Source organism: Anopheles marshallii, chromosome 2 (genome assembly GCF_943734725.1).
Source record: "Anopheles marshallii chromosome 2, idAnoMarsDA_429_01, whole genome shotgun sequence".
NCBI classification, from domain to species: Eukaryota; Metazoa; Arthropoda; class Insecta; order Diptera; family Culicidae; genus Anopheles; species Anopheles marshallii.
In genome coordinates, this window is record NC_071326.1 from 16,342,357 (window position 1) to 16,365,229 (window position 22,873).

A 22,873-nucleotide genomic window follows, 5' to 3' on the forward strand; every position below is an offset into this window, starting at 1 on the left:
ACGCAAACAGCACGATTCCAGTTGACTGTTTGGAATGTGACTAAGAGCCAAAACAGGACCACAGCTTTTTGCGAACCGTTGGCTTATGTTTTACCAAGCCAAATGTGTGTTTGTGTGTTGTGTGCGTTTTGTTTTTGTTCTTTCTTTATGATTCATTTGGATTTCTGGTGTTAATTTATGATCAAAAGTGTCAGAAAATACTCGACAATTTGAGCTATGTCGATGGTTGTTTTCTTTTTGCTTTATCCATTGTTGATAAGGTTGCAATTAATATGCATTTCAGCATAATATGTATTAATACGCATTTATTCTATTATCGAAAGCAAAGTTGACTTTTTCAAAAAAAAAAAAAAAAAATAGACAAGAGGGTTTAAGAGTGGGTTTATTTTAAAGCTTTTAATTATTTAAGCCTGAAAAGAGTCAAAAATACAAAGAAAAGGAGCACATTTCGTAGATTAGTTGTGTGCTGATTCCAAATTGTGTTGCATTTTTCAACAAGTCTCAAAAATAAGGAAGCAAACTTTTCAAAAACAGCCAGAATTCAGGAAATTGGAAAGAACAATCCACAATTTGAACAATCCACGAGCTGGATCTTCACTAACTATAAGCCAAAAAGCGCTCGCCATGCGATTTTCTTTGTGAAACCATGTTGTCAAAGTGAAATGTGATTAAAATGTTTGAACTTTTACACATTTTTTTTGCAGTCATCGTGCGGGTGAAATGTTGTTTCTGTTTTCCTGGCGTTTGCCAATATGTTATCGATGATATCGAACAATCGGCAAGTAGGTGCCTTACAGCTGAGAAGAATCCCACGAAAAACTGCATTGGGGATACTTCTGATTCATTTGAGAGTCGATTTCTGATTTGAATGACTTTTCTCAAAAGATTCATAAAGTGTAACACTAGTTTGTAGGTTTATTATTCTATAGACAGTGCCACTTGCGTTGTAGATGTAAAGATACGCTCTCAATGATGTCCGCCGAGCAACAGATTGGCGCCAGAGGAGCACCTGATGTAGGGGCTCAAAGAATTGTTCAATGTAGGCAAAACAATATTGTTCTTTCCGGGGTTTCCGCGGCAGAAAAAGTTTGTTTTATGTTTCCGAAAAAATACATCCGAACTTTCTCCGGGTGAAAGAGGCACACATTGATTAAAAGATTGTATACTGGTAGTTCTCGAGATACGCGGTTCCTCTTAAACGCTGATTCGGAGATACACGGTTATTTTTAAAATTGGACACAGCTGAGTTATATTATAGCTGAAACTCTAGCCAAAAAGGTGGAAAATTAATCGAAAAACGCTTCCTTTTTCGCATACAACGTATATTTTTAATATCTGTTAATGTTTTCATTTGATAAAGTCGCCTGAATTGTTGAATAAATAAAGGGCCGAGGAGGAAGTAGAAGGAAGAACTCTCTCTCTCTCTCTTCTCGGCGTAACGACCCTCTATAGATCGTCCCTGCCATTTCTGGCTTACTAGACTTAATGTTAGCACCTAAGTCGGATAGTCAGGTCCTTGTTACGGGGGATATGTCCGGATGGAATTCTGGACGGGTCCTGACGTGTGAAGACCGGGGCTGCTACCAATACGCCTCCAGCCACCCCAATCGTGTGGATGTACAATATTCGGTGTGATATTTTTGGTTCACTTTTAGGACATTGTTTTGGGTTCAAAAATTAAACTAAAATTATTATAAAGTGACTAAACATAAAGAGAACCATTATCCTATTTCAATCCCAGAAAATGTACCTAATTCCGTGTGTACCAATTGTTTATCATCGATCGAGATCAAAAATATGGTTCCATTTCCAAGCGACCGTCTTTGTCCTTCGAATTTTTATATAAAACCCCATTTTCTATTACAATTCCAACAAAGTGTTTATGCATTTTCGACTTTAAATTTACCAATTTTAGAATCATTCAACCAACCTGCCTCCACCGGAATAATACGCAATGTTACTGCGTTCCGCATTACAACGCGTGAATTTCCAGCGGACCTTTACGCGAACGACCGTACGTGCCTTCGGCAACGGCCCGCGTGAAGTGCCGGCACTGACCAGCGACCGTTACCCAGTCCAGCGAGGATCCTTCGCTGAACTAACCGATGATGATGTGGCCGTATTTCGTGGCATTCTTGGTGGACCCGACACGAGCCGTGTACTGACAGCGGCGGATGAAGTTCAGAACTACAACATCGACTATTTGCGCAGCGTGCGAGGGTTCGGCCGTGTGGTGCTAAAACCCAAAACTACCGCCGAAGTGGCCGACGTCATGCGGTACTGCAACGAGCGCCGTTTGGCCGTGTGTCCGCAGGGTGGGAATACGGGTCTGGTCGGTGGTTCGGTGCCCGTGTTTGATGAGGTCGTCCTATCGCTGCAGCTGATGGATACGATCGAGCGTATCGATGAGTACGCGGGTATTGTGGTGTGTCAGGCGGGCTGTGTGCTTGCCAACCTGGAGGAGCAGGTCGGTGCCCGTGGATTGGTTATGCCGCTCGATCTCGGTGCTAAGGGATCGTGCCACATCGGGGGCAATGTGTCCACGAATGCGGGCGGTTTGCGGTTGGTGCGATATGGCAATCTGCATGGTTCGGTACTAGGCGTTGAAGCGGTAAGGTGTGAAATGGTGGCCAAAATGGCTTTGCTGGGTGATAAACTGCGGTTTGTGTGATTAAAGGTAACGGCCGAAGGACGTGTGCTAGATCTGATGTCTAACTTCAAGAAGGACAATACCGGGTACCATCTGAAGCATCTCTTCATCGGGTCTGAGGGTACGCTCGGCATCATTACGCGGCTGTCCATGTTCTGCCCCACCGCTTCCCGTTCCGTCAATGTTGCATTCCTGGGACTGAACAGCTACGACGACGTTAAGCGCACGTTCCTGGCTGCGAAACGTGGGCTCGGGGAGGTGCTGTCCTCGTGCGAAATGATCGATGCTCCATCGCTGGATAGTTGCACACGATTCCATGGATTGCAGTAAGCGCGCATGGCAAGAGGCGAACGGGAGCAGAATTTTAACGTTAGTATTTCTTTGAAAACTTCTCCAACGAAGGTCACCGATTGAGAAGTATCCCTTCTACATGCTAATCGAAACGTCCGGAAGTGATGCGGGACATGATGAGGAGAAGCTCACGCGCTTCCTGGAACAAACGATGGAGCAGGGCTTGGTACAGGATGGCACAGTTACGAACGATTCCACCAAAATGAAGGTAACGAGAAAATTGTTTCCTCTCTGAACGAAACTTTTCTAATTCTTCAAGTATAATTCGTACTTATTCTTGGATTGGAATTACCAGAAGATTAATATTCTTGTCTATTTCCCAGTCTACGATTCATCGTAGCAAAAGAAAGCTCATACGTTAGACCATTTTGAACGTAGTATTTTATTGGTGTTAATGTGTTTTGTTTAATATTCTCATAATAACGATTAAAAAAAGAAATTAGAGTTGTAATATGATGATTGTTGTCTTTATCTTGATAAAAATGATTTAAAAAGACACATAATTGAGTGTTTCCCAAGGAATTCTTTTGCATTCTCCATGCCTTTATCCTGTCCCAATCAGTCAATAAGTACAAATATTTACACTTCCCTTGCGAGGCATCGATAACTACAAAGAATAGACTCCATTTTCTAAACGTGCGCATTAAGCGTATCCTAATATTTGTCAAGCGCTTGTGTATAGCGTCGTATCGCAGATGATAACGCAATCGCGCTCCATTTTGTATGTTTTATCTAAAGCGTCCCGTGCCACTTGATACTGTTACAAGATAAGATCTGGGTCTTTTGCCTTATTTTATTGATGTACAATAATTAACCTTTATACACTTAACCGCTTGTTTGACTTTCGTTTTCAGAACATCTGGATGCTACGGGAACAGATTGCGGACAGCCTGTTGAGCGATGGGTATTGCTTCAAGTACGACATTTCGCTACCGTTGGATCAGTTTTACGATATTGTACTGGCGGTGCGTGAGCGTGTCGGTGATCTGGCGATCAATGTTACCGGTTACGGCCACATAGGAGATTCGAATCTACATCTCAACGTGTCCTGTGCCCGTTTTACGCCGGAAATTTACGGCCTGCTAGAACCGTTCGTGTACGAGTACACGTCGAGGCTGCGGGGAAGTGTCAGTGCCGAGCATGGGATCGGGTTTCTCAAGCGTAAGTACCTGCACTACTCGAAACAGTCGGAACCGTTGCGACTGATGCGCCAGATGAAGCAACTGCTAGACCCGAACGGTATCCTGAACCCGTACAAAGTGCTGCCACCGGAATCACCAGACCAGTCGCGGTAGTGTAATAATTGCGAACTGGCGTTAATAAAGTGACGATTAATACGGCTTTTGAGCTTTGGAAAGGGTGGTAATTTTAACGCGATTGTAGACTGAAAATATCAATTCATACAAGGATGGGTGTACAGGTACATATTTTAAACAGTTGTTTAAGTTTGTATAATAAAGAAGTAATTAGCTGGATGTACAATTTCGTCGAAATGATTCTAAAAATTGTTTAGAAATTTCAAAGTTTATATCGCTATAAAAAACAAATTACTAAATAAACAAAACTAATTGCTTGAAATATGTCGTTGAAAACAATCTACTACACAGACAGATTATACATAGGCAGTACGAGTTAAGTGAACCGATTTACTAGTTGTTTCATTTCATTATATTCAAAAGCAACTATATTTAACGATTGTAATTAGTTACACAACATGCATTCATAGGTTTTGTGTCTTTCGCTACATTTGTCCCTCCGCTCTTGCTGTTACGATTATGGTTTTCGCACTACATCATCATCGTTTCGATCGTAAATTGCTGCATCTTTTTAAATGCGACGAACATTTGCAAAACTTATCGCGCCCGGTTGAATGTTTGCCTTTGGTTCTTTGATGTTGCTAAGTCTAAAGCAGCCTTGCCGGCATTTGCCCCAGAATGTTGGATAGCGGAAATACAGCATTCGGATTCGAGTGTCTTAAAGGTCGTGTGGATTCATTTCTCTATCACTAGCTTATCCGGGGCTCCATACAATTGTCCAACTATAGTCTGAAAGATGGTACACGGTTGTGAGCATAAGACCATTTCAGGCATCGCAGCACCATGGAAAGAAGGAAAGGGAAAATACTGTTAATACAAAGCTGCCAAACGATACGCTGGTGCTGTACATTAAGCATACAATTATTTCTCGCAACCTCGATGCACATGAAACATATGTTTCATTAATGCCCAAATCAAAATACTATTATTACATCATATTGTTCCGGCTCACGAATTTCCTAACCTCAAACCCCTAACAGATAAACAAATTGGCATCACCCTGTCGTACTCACCTGCCGTTTGATGATTTCGAGATTTTTCTGTGCGTACGATAGCTCACTGGCAATGGTGGTGCTATCGGTCAGTGCTTTGTTTTCTCTAAATGCATCTCGAATCCGACGCAGTGCGTACATGCTGTAAAAAAGACAATCAGAACGTAATCAATTAAAATCTGCTCCGCGATATCATGCCCGGCACTTACCGATAGTTGTACGAATCAAACTTCTGTGACGCACGCAGCAACTGTTTGTAGAGCGATAGCACCTTCATCTTGTGTCCCGGTCCGGCCATACACGGTAAATTTGTTATCAGAGTGGAATGAAATGAGGAACAACTCCTCGCCGCAGGTGAAATGTTTGTGTTGATAATATGCGGTGTCTTTCATGCAATACAAATCAAAACAAAACGTTCCCCAATCCCAGTTTCGGCCCAATACGCACTTTTGACAGTATGTTTGAATGTGTCAAATTTGACACTTGCCGTGAATGTGTCAAATTTGACACTTGCCATGTAAATTTCGATAGAAAAAGTTTATTTTTCATTCGCTTTACTTTAATTTACAGATGTTTAATCACTTGTACAATAAATTACAATGCTACATATGTTTACGATGATATTAGTGCAACACATTTTATTCAACTATACTTTTATCCATTACCGCTAGGTCGCGCTAGGTGCTTCAAATTCAAACAAACAGTTGGGGCAATTCTTTCAGTTTCGATTTCAAGTAAATATATTTATCACAATTATGCGAATTGAACAACGTTATTTTTTTCAAAAAAGCTTACAACGTTGATATTCGGGTTCAACATGATTTTATTACAAGGAAAACAGAGTACAAAAATATTCAACAATAAATAAAACGATGCACCAAAAACGTGTGGTTGCATCGAAATCGATGAGCCAAAGCCAAAACAATGCCAAACATGCCGCACTGTTTTCGGGAAGGAGATTTAATTTTATGATGATGGAATGGAGCGCTTTCTGACGCGCGAGAGCTACTAAGTATCATCGTTCCACCGTTGAAACTGCCCTGCTTAAGCCAAATAGGTACTGGCGGAAACGTTACCACCCTTACCGGTCCAGTTCGTGTGTACGAACTTACCCTCTTTACCCAGCAGCTCGTATGTGTGAGCACCGAAATAGTCACGCTGTGCCTGCAGCAAATTGGCGGGCAATCGCTCCGAACGGTATCCGTCGAAGAAGGCGAGGGCTGCCGATAGGGCCGGCACTGGTACACCCCACAGCACAGCTTGGCTCACCACCTCACGCCAAGACTGTTGGTTATCCATCATGGCTTTCTTAAAGAAATCATCCAGCAACAAGTTCGTCAGCTGCGGATTGCGCACAAACGCATCGCGAATGTTGCCAAGGAACACACTGCGAATGATGCAGCCGCCACGCCACATCAGCGCAATACCACCGTAGTTTAGATTCCACTTGTACTCGTTCGCAGCTTCCCGCAGAAGCATGAATCCTTGGGCGTACGAAACGATCTTGGCGCAGTACAATGCATTGCGGATGTGCGTAAGGAACTGTTTGCGATCAGCCACGGACGCTTTGGTGCTGGGTCCCGCAAGCTGTTTGCTAGCACGAGCACGTTCCTCCTTCAGCGCAGACAAACAACGCGAGAACACGGCTTCACCAATCAACGTAACCGGTACGCCATGATGGAGTGCGGCGATCGCTGTCCATTTGCCCGTACCCTTCTGTCCGGCTGTATCACGAATGCGTTCCAGCAGATAGCCCTCCTCGTCCCGGTAATTTAGAATGTCGCGTGTGATTTCAATCAGGAACGAATCCAGTACACCTTTGTTCCATTCGTCGAATTCCTGTGCCATCTCCTTCTGCGTCATTCCGAGTGCCAGCATTAGATGGTACGCTTCGCAGATAAGCTGCATATCACCGTACTCGATGCCGTTGTGTACCATCTTTACGAAGTGACCAGCACCTCCTTCGCCAACCCACTCGCAGCATGGATCACCATTCGATTTGGCACAAATTGCCTTAAAGGTAACAAAAAGAAAAATAGAGTAAAATTTAGTGCCAATCGCGCAATACACTTTGGAGCAAAATCTTTACACACCTGGAAGATATCTTTAATTAATGGCCAAGCGTCCGGATGTCCTCCGGGCATTAGGGATGGTCCATAGCGGGCACCTTCCTCTCCACCGCTTACACCCGAACCCACGTACAGGATACCCTTTGCCTTCAGCTCCTCATAACGACGGGCCGAGTCCTGATGTTCCGAGTTACCTCCGTCAATGATCACGTCGCCCTTCTCGATCAGCGGAAGCAGTTGGTTAATGAAATCATCTACTGCACTGCCGGCTGTGAATAAAATTAAGAGAGGTACATATTAACCTATGATCAACTTCTATTGCTGTGTATATTCTTAAATAAATGTCCAACTTTTAGTTGATCATTCACCCTTTTCGAACAATCATCAAAAAAAAAAAAAATACCGATCGATCTACAAAGGGTCACATGAGCGCACGGATCTCAAACATGCGATTCTCGTTCTGTCACGAACTAGAACATCATCGATCTCTTTTCAGCACGCATCATTTACTAACGTTCCGTGCGATTGCTTCCTGCTTCATTAACCGCGACACTTTACAAACAATTCAAGATCAATGCTCAGGGACATCGTCATCCGCTAGCCAGAACGCGTGACAGGCAAGCCTTACTCTGAAAGGTCAACACCGAGCGGGAGCTTTCACTTATTGCCTTGCACTGTCGCTGGTCCGCTGCTTCGATGGCCAGCACATGACCGTTTGAACCAACGCGAAAAACACAGTTACGTTGAGCGTGCCGCTTATCGCTTGGATAGAGACCGTCTTCTCCGTTTGCGAATTTCGATCGGCACAGACGGTGGTGTACAACCTACAAATGACCCGATGCTACCCACAGTATTCTTACCTTTTACCAGCATCATAATCTTGCGTGGTTTCTTCAACTTGTTCACCATATCTTGCAGCGAGGTGGCCCCAATGATGTTGGTACCTTTGGCTTCATTCTCCAGGAAATGGGTAACCTAAGGGGATAAGAAGAGGAAAAGCGAATGCAATTAAAGGACAGCCGTTCAGCAAGATACAAAACTAAGGCACAGGAGGTGTTCTATTCGATAGCAACGCCAGAGAACGCATTCGACCCATTTATGTTAATCCACGGCAATGGTGGTCGATCGTTTCCGCGCGGTGAAGGGTCACTGCTGGTGCGTTTCGCGTTAAATTGTGCGGTATACTGTAACCCTCGTGAGGTCATTTCAAAGTTATGAGAAGGACACATCAACAATGTAAAGCTTCAAACATTAAACTTAAACGTTATTGCCCGATGTAAACGGTTTCGTATTGTAGAATTTAAAGAAATCTCACCTGGATATAATATAAACCGATATATTTGTATATGACAAAATATCTCCTAAAATGATACTATACCGAAGTGTAATGAAATGATACTCGTAAATTACATCGAATGTAATCACGAGATCATGCCCGGCACGCTTCAGTTAATCGAGCAACTCCCGGTGAAAGTTAAAACTCTACGTCTATATATGACGCAACAAGCTTTATATAGCTTTTGTTGCATAAACAACGAAGGTGGCCACGAATTGAAAGTAATAATGTGATGAAAAAAAAAAACAATAAAAGGTTCAAAATTTCGAAAAGTCCCAAAAACGTAACTGTGCTAAACATTTCTAAACTCACCTTATCCACGGTACGATTGTAGGCGCAAACGACAAAACCCTTCGAGTCCATGTTGAGGATCAGGTTTTGTCCCATCACGGCCAAACCGATCAGCGCAATATCAGCTTTCCTGGAAAGGGACAAAACCATTGCAGATCGATCATTACACACAGTGCACTGTAATCTATCCTGTCAGAGGTCACCGGACGCGCACGATCGCCGCACGAAATTTTCGTCTTCCAATCGCTGGTTTTATTATGCAAGCAGACCTGTTCTACAGCCCACGGAGTTTTGTGTTGCCATTCGGAAAGGTCTTTCGGTTGGTTGAGCCTAGCCTAGCCGTAGCATCGCGCTTAAGGTGACCTTGTCTAGGCAATGCTTGTAACTGCTGATGATCATCGCGCTATTGTGATGAATCATTGGCATGGAAAGACAAGGTGCAATTATATTAGCTCTGCAAGATTTCTAACAGCCTTGAGGAACACCCTTGCTGTGCAAGATTTGATGCATTTGATCGTTCCAGAACCCGCTCAACGGACATTAAAATCAAGCACAATCATTCGCGACACAAGTCACGGAAGCGAGATAAGAACACTGTGGACTTTCTGTCGAGTATCGAGCAAAACGGCAAACATTCGAAACAAACATTCAAGTTGAAAGTAGTCAACACCTACACGGATGGTAGGCCACGGTTCAAACAACGTCACAATACCTCGAAATGGGAAAAAAGGCACGCATAATTTCTGCCATCATCAATGGCTCCAACGGGTTCTACAATAAGCGCCGTCTGTTTGTTTACTGCGGGGTCACTATAGAGCAACACCGGGACACTTTGGCAAACGTGTCTTTCATGTCTGAAGAACTTCGGCAATCGAATAACAAATAAAAAGCGAACCATCGCTAGGCAGGGCGAGGTCGAGGGAAACCACACAGTGCGTTTGGTTTGGTATTGACTGGCCGCAAGTGTTTGCAAGATCGACGCGTCAAACGATGACTTGCACAGGGGCAGGTGAAGGTGCCCTTTGTGGCACGAGCAGGAATCGAACATGATGGCGCACTGTACACAACTTACGGGCTGGACATGTTGTACGATGTCAAGGTGCAGAGCAAACGGCGTAAGGATTTAATTTTGAATTCACTGGGTAATACCCCTTCGGTACGTTGGCGAGGAACTGCGGTACAGGCGTTTAGTTAAAGCGTTTAAGGAAGATAGCAGACGACAGGTACGAAATACACGTCGCTTCACACACTATGCACACAGCCGAATGTCGTTCGATCGGTCCCGCCGGGCTTGAGCGAACCGACACGATACGGTTCCATTGGCACAGTGGGCACTACTTGTTTCGGATTGCTTATAATGTGCGCTGAAATTATTTGCCGGTTCGACTCCATTTAAAATCGATAATTAAATGATTAAATGACTGTTTTAATGGTGATGAATGGTCATTTGTTTTCGAAAATAAAGCAAACCAATTTCCAACGGAAGTTTTATAGCAAAAGTAACTAATATTCCATAACTTACCGCTTTTTATTGATGATTTAACCGCGTATAATTTGGAAGCAAATCATATTATGCTGCCAGTAACATCACATTCCTCCACTGTGCGCTATAGGCTGAAAGATTTCGTCGTCCAGTGCCGGTTTTCTCCATACAGCGGTAGTAGTGTCATCATCCGTAGCAACGCGAATCGTACGATGCAAGTCGCTTACGCACGCATACACACTGGATGACGAATCTTACGCATATGCAAACCGGCGCAAAAAATAACCCCGCACACGGCACGCGACGATTGGCGCGGAATGAGTCCTTGAGGTAGCTGACAGCACGTGAGCTACCAGTACAGTGCGTGTCGTAACTGTAGCACGATCAAAGAATATATACGCGTTTTTGGATGCAATTTTACGGCAAAAAAAAAACAACTGGCCTACTGTTATCGGTTGGTAGAGTGTACTCCATTTATTGAACGTTCAAACGTAAACGATGTGTATATGTTTGTTGTGTGTAAGGGGATGTTTTTTAGTAGAACAATATTAAGCTGGATTGTTAGGGTCGAACACTTTTTACACATCCATTACCTGTTGTTGATCTGCTATTTAATAATAAATTATCATAAATAAGTAACGTAAATGCAATCCTGAGAAGATGCAGCAACAGTGTGTCGCGCTACGTGCACATATTGTAAGTAAACCAAATAATGTGGAAGCATTAAGGAAAACTATATTAAAACAAAATATATTAAGAGGGATGATAAAACTGCACAACGATCGGTCTTTAATGAATAGGAAATAATATACAAAATATGATATTTGTTATACAAAATGCGGCCACTTGTTTACACTCAATTTCAAAAGTTCGTTCAAAAAACTGCGATTCAATCAAACATGTAACTTTAACTCATCATTAAAATGCCAAGCTTTCCGACCGTAATCGGACTATTGCTATCGATACATGTAATACAATGTAATGCAATTGTAAGACAGACAAATAGACACGGGAAAGAAGCATAATAAAGGCACACAAATTATAAAGCAACGTCGGCTGTCTACACGTTAAGCACTTAAGGATGATCTTTAGATCCTATTCAATAATGATATTTATAGCTTTTCCATTTAAACCAAAATAATGCAAATATCTCACTAAGAAATGCCCAAAAAATGTATGTGTACAGAGAAAGAAATTCCCTAATGTTTAATATAACATTCAAACAATTTTCTTGAAAACAGTAACGATAGTGAAAAGCCATTAGAACAGAACATATGCAACGTTTACCGTTTAGTTTAGTTACTCTTTGAATGGTCATTTGTTACAACAGTTGAAATATTTTATCCGCTACTCGCTCTCCTGGTGTAGCTACTACTTGTATGAGTGAAACTTTACTATATCGTTAGCCTTTTGCGCAAAGTTAATCCATCACATCCCAGCGTATGCAATTTCATGCGCAAAAATACTCTGTTTTAAACATCTGTATCTATGAAACCGAAATGCGCAGCTTGTTTCTATTGTTATCAGATGATAGTGCCAGCAATAATTCACGCGTTACATTTGGTCGTTTTAATAGTGTTTTGTAGTGTTCTAAGAACGGAGAAAATTAGTCGAAAAAGTGTACATTTAATATTTCCAAATTTGGCATTTTAACGGAATCTATACTGTTTACAATTGTGGGAAAATAATATTAGACAATGGAGAAAATATATTTTAGAAAACAATCCGTAGAAAATAAAAACAATTTGCAAAAGAAAATTGATTTTTTTTCTTCAGATATCTCGAGTTCTGAAGATGGCCAAATAAAAATAATATACTAGCCCCTATTCTGACTCATTTCCGCAAGAACTATAAAGTTTTATGCCAGTTGGATTAAGATTTCGTACCTTTGTGATGTAATATGTTAATGAAGTACTTAAAAGAAATGCATGTTTCGTACACTTTTTGCTGCTATACTCCACCATACGCTGTAGGATTCTATGCAGCAGCAGCAGTAGCATTATATAGACAACAGTACTTGACAGAGGTTCTGTTTTTTTTATAGTTCAGTCGGGTACATGGATCTGTACTTCTCTTATATATTGGCTAGCGGATAGTTTGTTGATGATCATATATGTCGCACGTGTAATTTTACTAACTCTCGATACTCAACCGTTCATCACCAACCTTCCATTACAAATCACGCCGACAATTGTGATTGTGAACGGTGTAATTTGCCGTGATATATTATATTTACTACTGCAAAACCGCTCGAAATCAGCAGCCTTCGAAGGATTAGAAATATGTTATCAGTTTTACCGTCGATTTGTTCCGTGTACGTAAGTTTTCATATACTAATTTCCAATTCCATTACAAGCGATTCTGATGGCTTCTGAATACTACTGTGTTTGCTTTAAAGATTTTCTCTTCGTTTTAGGTTAAAATTCGTATTACTTAGTAATAGTCCTAAAGGATACATCTTTACACCAGTACCCCGATTATATTGCATGCGGTGCGATGTTCGATTTAACAGAAGCTAACTATTGTTTTACAGTACATTTCATAGACATCTGCCATCTGGTAAATCGTTAGACAGTTTTCTGTTTTTTGGTGGGATCTATTTTTCTATACGATATATTGTTATTGCAAACAGACATTGTTTGAATAGTTTTGTATTACTTCCTGCTCTCCGTGTATGATGCTAAATGGTGTAACGTGTGTAACAATATATGTGCAAAAGATTATCTCTGCAGTTTAAATAATCTGTGTAAATCGCTACGTACGATACAAAAACGGAATTTTGTTGAAAATTGCTGCTTCATTGTAATGCTTCGTTTGGTTTTGTTTTTGGCGGTCAGTCTAAGAAGTATAATTGAGGGAGGAAAAAAATCGCTGTGCAAAACGATCATCAAACGCAAACAATCTGTTTTGTCCTTTTTACATACTCAGCATGTACTACACTACGCATGATGTTATACTTTGCGATTCATCATCAACGATGGAAAGCGATTTTTTATGAGTTTGATAAGATTTTAGTTATGTACTCTCTAGGTTGATCATGCGCGTTTATTCATTAATCGCAAAAACGGATCATTTCTTCAGTTCTCTCTATTCGCTAAAACAAAAAATCCACATTGGCTTACTAAACGGGTACAGTACGTTCAATTGTAGCGGCCACAGAACTTGACTCAGTGTCTGCTGTTAATTGTTCCTCGTTAGCAGTGGCAGATGTGATTTCAGTGGTATCATTGGTATCGATAGTAGCAGTAGTAGTAGAGGATGTAGAATTTGTAGTGTTCGTAACAGTGCAACTGACATCTGCAACTGCATTGGTACTACCGTTTGTGTCACATTTCGTCGGTTCAGTAGAATCAGTGGAAAGCACAGTTGTGGCAATAGCAACCGGAGCACTGCTGCTAACTGTTGCTTCGGTTTTAGCGGTATTCTCTGTGGCAGCGTTTGATTTTTCTACATTTTCGATACGGGCTTTTTTACAAGCCGGCGCTGTTAATATTTTATCTACATCCTGCAATGAATCGTGGGTAAAATGTGTTTTCAATGTTAGTGCGTATTGATAAATAATTTAGTTTAAGTTATCTATCTGTTTGCACCAAGGAATACGCATCTAAATTGAACTATAAAGGAAAATTAACCATCTCCACCGAAGCACAATTTAAAAAGAATCCAGAACGTACCAAAAGTAATGTGCATGAAGAATAATACTAACGCAATATAAAGGACGAATAACATAAACAGCATAGAATGCTAACAAAACTTACCTGTTCGGGGTGCTTTCCAATGTATTCCAGGCGGGCTGCTTCGTACATTTTAACGAACTTATCCCGCTGTTCCTTGAACTGTGCAAACAGCACATCATCCCGGTGTCCTTTTAGACGATTCGCGAGCTCGGCTTTCCTATCATGCTCCGCCTTAATATCTTGCGTGACCCACGGTTTGTCCAGTGGGTATTCTTCCCTGCTCTGATGCTGTGGCGGTCTTGCCCTGGTTCGCTTTCCATTCGAACCTATCGCACCACCATTCGGTGCCATACCGTTGCGTGGGAATGGCAACATCTTACCACCCACACCACGTGCATGCATATTTCCATTCATATTGCGACGCATCGGTCCGTCTAAACCGTGGCGCAGAGGCGGTGGCATCATTCGTCCCATGCCGGGTGGTGGTGGGGGCATCGACCGACCGGCCATCGGTGGTATCGGAGGAGGTAGTGGTCTGTTCATCGACAATAGCGACATTGGCCCAGGATGACCGGTGCCGTATCTTCCACCCTGTGGTCCTCTCATGCGCATACCCGGACCGTTGCGAAAATGGGCTGGCGGAATTGGTGGTGGTATCGGTGGCGGATTCATATGTCCTCGTCGATTGGCTGCCGGTGGGCCAGGAAACATATTTGGCGGAGGCATTTGGTGACCCCAGCTAAGCATTCCGTTCGCTCCACCGTTCATGCGATTCCTCATGCCTGGTGCTCCATTCTTCATCGGACGTTTCGGCGGAGGATTCATTCGTCGATTGCCGTTTTTGTTTCCACCATCCAACACACTCGAGACTGATGGCTTTGGTCCACCGATATTATTACCCGTACCGTTTGCGGTGGATGTAAGTGAATCATCATTGAAATCCACGAAGCCGGGATCGTCGCCTAGTTGATTAGCGTTGAACATTACGCTCATGCTTCGCATGTTGTTCATTGGATTATACGGCTTGTTCATGCCCTGTTTGAATCGCTGCCGATTTGCCATTTGATTGCCTATGCGTTTGTTTCCTTCGTTAGTCGGAACCTTGTTGGAGACCATTATTTACATCGTTTTTCCTGCGCTATTTTTCGTCTCTAGATACCAAGCTGTTGTGGCCCCGCCGTAAAGCTACTCACTGTGTTAACGAGCTAACAATAGTGCTGCTCCGATTTACAACTTGAGTTTTCCTATTTTATTGCAACAATCGTTGGGTTTTCACTATTCACCGACTTAAACTTGCTTCCTCTTTTCCGGAAAACCTTTATTGTATGCGCTGCTTGCTTTGATACCTTTTATCTGCGTTTTTCCTTTTGACAAATGGCTGTTCTAAACCGATGACAGTTCTAGAAATAGACCTCGGATTAGCTCGAACCAGAAAATTAATAAAAACGATCGATTTCTCTATAGCTGCACAATGAAAATAGCCAAAAGTGAAACAATGTAGTTTAGTTAGTTGGATAAACCATTTGTGAAACATAGTTTTGTGAAATAAAAAAATATATTCGTTGTTCTAAAACAAAAGTCACTTTTATTTTGCTCAAACGTCAAACAGTTTTGAGTTGTTGACGTTTGGCATTGTACAACAATTGGAAAGCATGGTTTGCGGTGTATCGTTCGTGTTCTGTTGAATGGTATGCAGAAGTATTTTCTCTCATTTAAACCATTCAATTAACGTGAATACAAAATGGTAAGTAACAAAGCGGTGATCTTCTATAAATTTCGTTGTATATATGAAAGCCTAAAACCCATAACTATGATTTCAGATGAAAAAAACGTCGCGTTATTTCACCGAGAAGGAAGCGAGCAATGCAACAGATGAACATGGGGAACCTTCACTCCCGAAGCTTGAAATAAAGCAGGATGGAGAATTGGAACAGGCAGGTAAACAACCGCCATTCAGAAAAGGAAAACGAGATAAAAATGCTCACCAAAATGCACCCTTTAGACCGAAACAAGAAAAAGCACTTCAAATTCCCATTGATCCGGCCGCGCTGCTACGTCATTCGCGGGGCGAATCTATGAATTTAGCCGGTGTGAAATCGAAATTGCATAAAATCAATGAAAAGCGTAGGGATATTAATATTGAGTACGCTGCACAGCAAGCTGCTCGGGCGGAAATTCTACTGCACGAGGAGGAAGGTTATCTCGAAGCGGATGAAGGCGAAAGTACAACCAACATTACGCAGAAGGAAATAGTGGATAATGTGGACATAACAACAGCAACGAAACACTTCAACTTAGCACTTGACTTTGGTCCATATCGCGCACGTTATACGAAAAACGGTAAGTTCTTGCTGCTGGGCGGGAAACGTGGCCACGTTGCAGCGTTCGATTGGGTACAAAAGAAGCTGCTGTGTGAAATGAACGTAATGGAATCGGTGCACGATGTTTCATGGTTGATGAATCAAACGATGTACGCTGTGGCGCAGAAAAACTGGGTACATGTGTACGATAACAAGGGAACGGAGTTACATTGCATTAAGGCGATGCATCGGAGCGTACGGTTAGAGTATCTGCCGTATCACTTTTTGCTGAACAGTGCTGGCGAAAATGGGTTTCTCTCGTGGATGGACATATCCGTCGGCCAGTCAATAGGAAACTACAATACCAAAATGGGTAAAATATCAGCAATGACACAAAATCCTTGGAATGCGGTTACGTGTATCGGTGGTTCGAAAGGTGTAGTTTCAATGTGGTCACCGATGGTGCGAGATCCGCTTGCTAAGATGTTATGTCACCCGGTCCCGTTGACTGCAATCACAATCGATCCGAGAGGTGTTCACATGGCAACGGCGGGATTGGATCGTAAGATAAAAATATGGGACATAAGACAGCTGGAAGGTCCGCTCGAAACGTATCACATCAATATAGCAGCCTCGGAGATCGAGCTGTCCCAGCGCGGGTTGTTAGCACTGGCCATGGGCAATGTGTGTGAGGTCTACCGTAGAACTCACAATTTCAATGCAGATAGAATGGAGCCTTATATTAGGCATGGAACAAACGGTTCCATAGCTAGCATCAGATTTTGTCCATATGAAGATATCCTCGGTTTAGGTACATCAAAAGGCTTCGTGTCTTTGATTGTGCCTGGTTCGGGCGAACCAAACTTCGACACCTTTGAAGCTAATCCGTACCAATCACTTTCGCAACGACGTGAAGAGGAGGTACACAAACTGCTCGAGAAGATTCCTGCCGAATTCATTGGTCTTAATCCTACACAAATCGACGAGGTGGATGTACCTTCCGCCAAACAACGACTGGAACAGAAGGTAAAACTGTTGACCCTAAAACCACCAAGGATAGATTTTGAGCCGCGTAAACGAAACCGCGTCTCGAAAGCGAAACTAGTCCAGATAAAACGTAACGTAAAGGAGGCTCGTTTCCTCGAGGCGGCCAAAGAGTTGCGCGAGATCAAAGAGAAACTGTTGGCGGAGGAAGAACCCACACAGGAATCCACCGATTTCATACCGCTAGAATCGAAAAGTGTGCTCGATCGTTTCAGCTCGAAGAAAAAGAAGAAATCTGCTAAATAATATCGCACCTATTGTGTATTATGTTAATTTATTATTAAGGCAAATAAATCTATCCGTTCACTTGTAAATGCTTGTGTAGTATTCTTCCTCAAGATCGTATAGATCGGCCGCCATATCATCCCGAACGGCCATCAATTTGTTGTCGCGATCTATCTGTGTGGTACGGTAGAGCGTAGAGTTGCTACAGATCGCTTCATTGACCGAATGAAAATCGTTCAGGATAAGGTACTGTTTGATGTCAGACACGAGTTTCATGAGTGATTCGCCTGCCCGCACAATGTTTGCCGCTCGTACTTGCGTTTCGTACGTGTCCTGTTCGCATTGCGTTATCTTTGATAGCTGTGTATCGTTTTCACCTTTGGCAAGCCGAATTATTTCTGAAACAAAACACAGAGCGCATAATGCAAAATAAACGAACTGAACCCCGGGGGCTGAACTTACCTTCGAAATTTTCTCGCATGCTCCGAATGTCTTCCTTCAGTCGAGAGTTGTAGGATTTCAACAGGGCTTCCTTGGATTGCGTTAAATTGCGCTGCATTTTTAGATATTTGGTAATGTTTGAGTACAATTGTCTGTGATTCTTTTTTTCGGCGGCAACCAATTTTCGAGGATGAGTAAAAAGTTTCACTTCGTTTCGTCAGTTGTTTACGATTGACAATGAAAGAAAAAAACAAGAAAACAGCAAACGAACCCAAGCTGTCTTAATTTATGCTGCATGGGCAAGAACAATGTTCGCTTGATGGCAAGATGGCCGAAGACCGATATAATCAGGAATAATTATTAATTTAAATTGTGTGTTTGACAAAAATAGCCTAAATCAGAAAACATTTTCATCTTTTTCCTTTAATCTTTCTATTGTATTTTTGCATTCTTAACGAAACATTTGTACCTGAACGAAAATGTCAAAATCATACCCCCACCAGTTTAACGAAACACGTCATGCTACCGTATTTCGGTGGTGTGCGTGAGGTCCGTCTACTCTACGGTTGACGTGTACTTTAGGAACAATAAAGCCTGGGCGAATGGTAGCACAGGTCGATCATTTCCAGTTCAGCGATAGAGAAAAGACAAGCCGAAAATCTGGTTGAACGTCTTTGCAATACTGTGATTACAAGTTGTTACAGGGTGTAAAAGTCCCGTTAGTGTTTGGTGGTTTTATTCGGTGAGATTTGCGAGCTGGAAGAAGTAACACATTAAAGTAAGTTGAAGGTAAGCGCGTGCTATAACAAAATTGTAACAAGGTGCCGGTAGCAATGACACCGACACGAACACGGCGGTGTACAAATGGCCTGCGAAAAGAGTGTGATATATTGTAGGGTAATCCAATTGCCGGATGGGAAATTTTTTGTGTGCGTGGACCCCAAACAGGACTTTCCGGCCGGGACGAAGCGGAACATTCTAGAATGGTGATGGTGTGGCAAACAAAAAAGAAGTAGGAAGAAGCCAGAATCGTAAAAAAGGAGGTAGCTAAGGGGCCATTTTTCGTGCGTGTGTTCCGTCCGTTTCAATGCGCTCGGGCGCAGCGAGCCAGCGTCAAACAGAGATGGAAAATCCCCGGTTTGTCGAGTTAATGGTTGCCAGGCGGGAAAAGGATAGGCAGTACGCGTACGGAAACGGTTGACGTGTTCTTTTTGCATTGGAGCAGGTCTGGCTCTCTTGGGGTTAGAAGACGCTTTTGTAGTTCTATTTCAGTCGTTGGGGTAGAAAGTTGGGCTGTCATTTTGCTCGCCTGCTCATCATCGTCGGGTGCAATTAAGTGAGTTTTCTAGAATTCTAATGCGTAATCTGTACAATCGTTTCGGAATATATTGGACAACTTGCTGGTGGGAACTAAGCAATGCTAGATACCGGCGTCATATAGATACACGGGTGCTTCTAGTGTAATGGGGTCAACAGACATAACGGTTGTTTTTCGCGTTTGAATCGAGTCGCGCAGGATGACGTGATTTTTATATTAAACAGTCAAGAATGACCTAAATATTCAGTGAAATATTCTCAGTGTGTACTTGCATGTTGGATTTAACAATGAAAGTCGCCTGCCTTGTTAATTGTGCCGCTCTCAGCTTTAATGCTGCTCGTTCGAACACTGACGTGGCCTTATGGCGGATGTTGGATTGATTATGTGGCAGCACGGGGGATGAAATTATCCGAGTTGGCTTAGATGGTTTTTTTAATTTTCAAATTCTGTTACTAATTACGATTGCTTGATGTGAAAGTTTTAGTAGAGTTATTCTAATTCGCTGGCAACAATTGCCGTACCACGTGTTTCGGGTCATTTTAGTAGGCTACGTGAAAGTGTACCATTTCTTCCTCACTTGCATTGGTTAACAATTTACCTTTTGCTAATTTGCGTTCGTTCTTGATGTATTTTATCCACTCCCTTACAGTAAAGCAACAATGAAGTTATTAATTAAATCGGCCCTAGTGGTCGTACTGGTCGTATTGGCCTGTTCGGCGGAGGAAAAAAAAGAGAAGGACAAGGATATTGGCACGGTGGTCGGTATTGATCTCGGCACGACGTACTCCTGCGTCGGTGTGTACAAAAATGGACGCGTAGAAATTATTGCCAACGATCAGGGTAACCGTATTACGCCGTCCTACGTGGCATTTACCGCCGACGGCGAACGTCTGATTGGTGATGCCGCCAAGAACCAGCTGACGACGAACCCCGAAAATACTGTGTTCGATGCGAAACGTTTGATCGGGCGTGAGTTCACCGACCATACGGTGCAGCACGACATTAAGCTGCTGCCGTTCAAGGTGATTGAGAAGAACTCGAAGCCACACATCAAGGTATCGACAGGCCAGGGTGATAAGGTGTTCGCGCCGGAAGAAATCTCCGCCATGGTGCTGGGCAAGATGAAGGAAACGGCCGAAGCATATCTGGGCAAGAAGGTTACGCACGCGGTCGTCACGGTGCCGGCTTACTTTAACGATGCGCAGCGTCAGGCTACGAAGGATGCGGGAACGATCGCTGGGCTGGTGGTGATGCGTATCATCAACGAGCCTACGGCGGCCGCCATTGCTTACGGATTGGACAAGAAGGATGGTGAAAAGAACGTGCTGGTGTTCGATCTTGGCGGTGGTACCTTCGATGTGTCGCTGTTGACCATTGACAATGGTGTGTTTGAGGTGGTGGCCACGAACGGTGACACCCATCTGGGCGGTGAGGACTTCGATCAGCGCGTGATGGATCACTTCATCAAGATGTACAAGAAGAAGAAGGGCAAGGATATTCGCAAGGACAACCGCGCGGTCCAGAAGCTGCGTCGTGAGGTGGAGAAGGCGAAGCGTGCCCTTTCGGCAAGCCACCAGGTGCGCATTGAAATTGAATCGTTCTTCGAGGGTGATGATTTCAGCGAAACGCTCACCCGGGCGAAGTTTGAGGAGCTGAACATGGATCTGTTCCGGTCGACCATGAAGCCCGTGCACAAGGTGCTGGAGGATGCGGACATGACGAAGAATGATGTCGATGAGATTGTGCTGGTCGGTGGATCGACCCGTATCCCGAAGGTGCAACAGCTGGTGAAAGAATTCTTCAATGGCAAGGAACCGTCCCGCGGTATTAATCCTGATGAGGCTGTCGCTTACGGTGCCGCTGTACAGGCCGGCGTGCTTTCGGGCGAGCAGGATACCGACGCGATTGTGCTGCTGGATGTCAACCCACTGACCATGGGCATTGAGACGGTGGGTGGAGTGATGACGAAGCTGATCCCGCGCAACACTGTCATCCCGACGAAGAAGTCACAAATCTTCTCGACCGCCTCGGACAATCAACACACCGTCACGATCCAGGTGTACGAGGGTGAGCGTCCAATGACGAAGGATAACCATCTGTTGGGTAAATTCGACCTGACCGGTATTCCACCGGCACCGCGTGGTATCCCACAGATTGAAGTGTCGTTCGAAATCGATGCCAACGGCATTCTGCAAGTGTCGGCCGAGGACAAGGGTACGGGCAATCGGGAAAAGATCGTCATCACCAACGATCAAAACCGGTTGACGCCGGATGATATCGATCGCATGATTAAGGATGCGGAACGGTTTGCCGATGATGATAAGAAGCTGAAGGAGCGTGTCGAGGCACGGAACGAGCTGGAAAGCTACGCGTACAGCCTGAAGAACCAGCTTAGCTCGAAGGATAAGCTCGGTGCGAGCGTGTCGGACGACGATAAGGCTAAGATGGAGGAAGCGATCGACGAGAAGATCAAGTGGCTGGACGAAAATCAGGATACGGAGGCGGAAGAGTACAAGAAGCAGAAGAAGGAACTGGAAGACATTGTGCAGCCAATCATTGCCAAGCTGTACGCCAGCAGTGGCGGTGCCCCACCACCAACGGCCGGCGGTGAAGATGACGATGAGTTGAAGGACGAGCTGTAAGTGAAAGATGCTTTTCCCGACCCCGAAAAAAGGCGCGATCCTTCCATAACGACAAAGCAAAAGCATTTGCCGTAGAAATGCACATTTAAAATCGCCTTTCACACACACTCTCATTGTCCTGTTTTGTGGTGATTTTTTTTTTGTGGGGGCGCTATTTGGAACACTTGCTGTCATGTGGGCGTCGTTCATCAATGTTTCTCTCCATTTCTTGGGAGAGAATCCATTTCCACATGTCAAGCAGTCAACTTCATCGCAAACTTTGTCGTTAGTGATATATGGGGAGAAGTGGTGGAAGTTATTGGCGCCTTTTATCCCGGACGCAGTGCGTTCCGTGTGGAAAGATCGTTGGAGCAGCACAATTTCGGAGTCTCATCTTATTTTCTAGATGAGTGATACTCACCCAACAACAAAACAAGCATTACAAACACAAACAGACGAAAATGGAGATTCGTATTAGTGTGGAACATGTTTTCATAAGAAGAAATTTAATAGAGAGATGAAACAAGAGCAGCACACACACAAACACACGGTAGAATTACGCAGGGTTTTTTCTGTTTTCTCTTAAAGTAATGGTTGCGAGCTTTTGCGTTTTCGTTTGTTTGTTTTGTTTAACAAACCATATTATATTCGAGCAACAACAGAAGTGGTAGGTGTGTAGAGTAGATGTGTGTGTAGACATGAATCGTTCGCAGTTTTTGTTTTTTTTTTTTAATTTATTGAACAAGAGAAGTGCAGCAA

At 43.4% G+C, this 22,873-nt stretch overlaps 7 protein-coding genes across 7 annotated transcripts; 3 read left to right on the forward strand and 4 right to left on the reverse strand.

Annotated features, from left to right (window-relative positions):
- Positions 1 to 1,954: 1,954 nt before the first annotated feature.
- LOC128707470 (D-2-hydroxyglutarate dehydrogenase, mitochondrial) lies at positions 1,955 to 4,296 on the forward strand. The gene is made up of 4 exons (XM_053802422.1): positions 1,955 to 2,611; positions 2,678 to 2,976; positions 3,053 to 3,209; positions 3,856 to 4,296. Exons 1-4 carry the CDS (start codon positions 1,955 to 1,957, stop codon positions 4,294 to 4,296), a joined length of 1,554 nt encoding a protein of 517 aa, XP_053658397.1.
- A 696-nt stretch (positions 4,297 to 4,992) lies between these two features.
- LOC128707574 (LYR motif-containing protein 4) lies at positions 4,993 to 5,607 on the reverse strand. Its single transcript, XM_053802531.1, has 3 exons — positions 5,519 to 5,607; positions 5,331 to 5,451; positions 4,993 to 5,046 (listed from the first exon to the last, which is right to left on the reverse strand). The coding sequence occupies exons 1-3, from the start codon at positions 5,605 to 5,607 to the stop codon at positions 4,993 to 4,995; spliced, it is 264 nt and encodes an 87-aa protein (XP_053658506.1).
- Positions 5,608 to 6,353: 746 nt separating this feature from the next.
- On the reverse strand, positions 6,354 to 10,103 carry LOC128710365 (6-phosphogluconate dehydrogenase, decarboxylating). The gene is made up of 5 exons (XM_053805418.1): positions 10,078 to 10,103; positions 9,027 to 9,135; positions 8,239 to 8,353; positions 7,403 to 7,647; positions 6,354 to 7,322 (listed from the first exon to the last, which is right to left on the reverse strand). The coding sequence occupies exons 1-5, from the start codon at positions 10,086 to 10,088 to the stop codon at positions 6,354 to 6,356; spliced, it is 1,449 nt and encodes a 482-aa protein (XP_053661393.1). The 5' UTR covers positions 10,089 to 10,103.
- A 3,506-nt stretch (positions 10,104 to 13,609) lies between these two features.
- On the reverse strand, positions 13,610 to 15,281 carry LOC128708655 (DNA-binding protein K10). Its single transcript, XM_053803634.1, has 2 exons — positions 14,247 to 15,281; positions 13,610 to 13,993 (listed from the first exon to the last, which is right to left on the reverse strand). Exons 1-2 carry the CDS (start codon positions 15,279 to 15,281, stop codon positions 13,610 to 13,612), a joined length of 1,419 nt encoding a protein of 472 aa, XP_053659609.1.
- Positions 15,282 to 15,985: 704 nt separating this feature from the next.
- Positions 15,986 to 17,755, forward strand: LOC128708565 (WD repeat-containing protein 46). Its single transcript, XM_053803543.1, has one exon. The coding sequence runs from the start codon at positions 15,986 to 15,988 to the stop codon at positions 17,753 to 17,755; it is 1,770 nt and encodes a 589-aa protein (XP_053659518.1).
- A 57-nt stretch (positions 17,756 to 17,812) lies between these two features.
- Positions 17,813 to 18,293, reverse strand: LOC128708215 (mediator of RNA polymerase II transcription subunit 22). The gene is made up of 2 exons (XM_053803175.1): positions 18,197 to 18,293; positions 17,813 to 18,132 (listed from the first exon to the last, which is right to left on the reverse strand). The coding sequence occupies exons 1-2, from the start codon at positions 18,291 to 18,293 to the stop codon at positions 17,813 to 17,815; spliced, it is 417 nt and encodes a 138-aa protein (XP_053659150.1).
- A 1,859-nt stretch (positions 18,294 to 20,152) lies between these two features.
- Positions 20,153 to 22,135, forward strand: LOC128709661 (endoplasmic reticulum chaperone BiP). Its single transcript, XM_053804667.1, has one exon. It carries the CDS (start codon positions 20,153 to 20,155, stop codon positions 22,133 to 22,135), a length of 1,983 nt encoding a protein of 660 aa, XP_053660642.1.
- The last annotated feature ends 738 nt before the right edge of the window (positions 22,136 to 22,873 follow it).

Bases quoted from the DNA above. Each gene is read 5' to 3' on its own strand.
- LOC128707470 (XM_053802422.1), top strand. From the start codon at position 1,955: ATGTTACTGCGTTCCGCATTACAACGCGTGAATTTCCAGCGGACCTTT. The intron at 2,612-2,677 runs GTAAGGTGTGAA...GTGTGATTAAAG, and splicing joins CGGTACTAGGCGTTGAAGCG to GTAACGGCCGAAGGACGTGT. The intron at 2,977-3,052 runs GTAAGCGCGCAT...TCTCCAACGAAG, and splicing joins ACACGATTCCATGGATTGCA to GTCACCGATTGAGAAGTATC.
- LOC128707574 (XM_053802531.1), bottom strand. From the start codon at position 5,607: ATGGCCGGACCGGGACACAAGATGAAGGTGCTATCGCTCTACAAACAG. The intron at 5,452-5,518 runs GTAAGTGCCGGG...TCTTTTTTACAG, and splicing joins TTTGATTCGTACAACTATCG to CATGTACGCACTGCGTCGGA. The intron at 5,047-5,330 runs GTGAGTACGACA...ACCATCTTTCAG, and splicing joins TCGAAATCATCAAACGGCAG to ACTATAGTTGGACAATTGTA.
- LOC128709661 (XM_053804667.1), top strand. From the start codon at position 20,153: ATGAAGTTATTAATTAAATCGGCCCTAGTGGTCGTACTGGTCGTATTG.
- LOC128710365 (XM_053805418.1), bottom strand. The intron at 7,648-8,238 runs GTAAGAATACTG...TTTTATTCACAG, and splicing joins GATTATGATGCTGGTAAAAG to CCGGCAGTGCAGTAGATGAT. The intron at 7,323-7,402 runs GTGTGTAAAGAT...GTTACCTTTAAG, and splicing joins TAATTAAAGATATCTTCCAG to GCAATTTGTGCCAAATCGAA.
- LOC128708215 (XM_053803175.1), bottom strand. From the start codon at position 18,293: ATGCAGCGCAATTTAACGCAATCCAAGGAAGCCCTGTTGAAATCCTAC. The intron at 18,133-18,196 runs GTAAGTTCAGCC...GTTTTGTTTCAG, and splicing joins CATGCGAGAAAATTTCGAAG to AAATAATTCGGCTTGCCAAA.
- LOC128708565 (XM_053803543.1), top strand. From the start codon at position 15,986: ATGAAAAAAACGTCGCGTTATTTCACCGAGAAGGAAGCGAGCAATGCA.
- LOC128708655 (XM_053803634.1), bottom strand. From the start codon at position 15,281: ATGGTCTCCAACAAGGTTCCGACTAACGAAGGAAACAAACGCATAGGC. The intron at 13,994-14,246 runs GTAAGTTTTGTT...GATTCATTGCAG, and splicing joins TTGGAAAGCACCCCGAACAG to GATGTAGATAAAATATTAAC.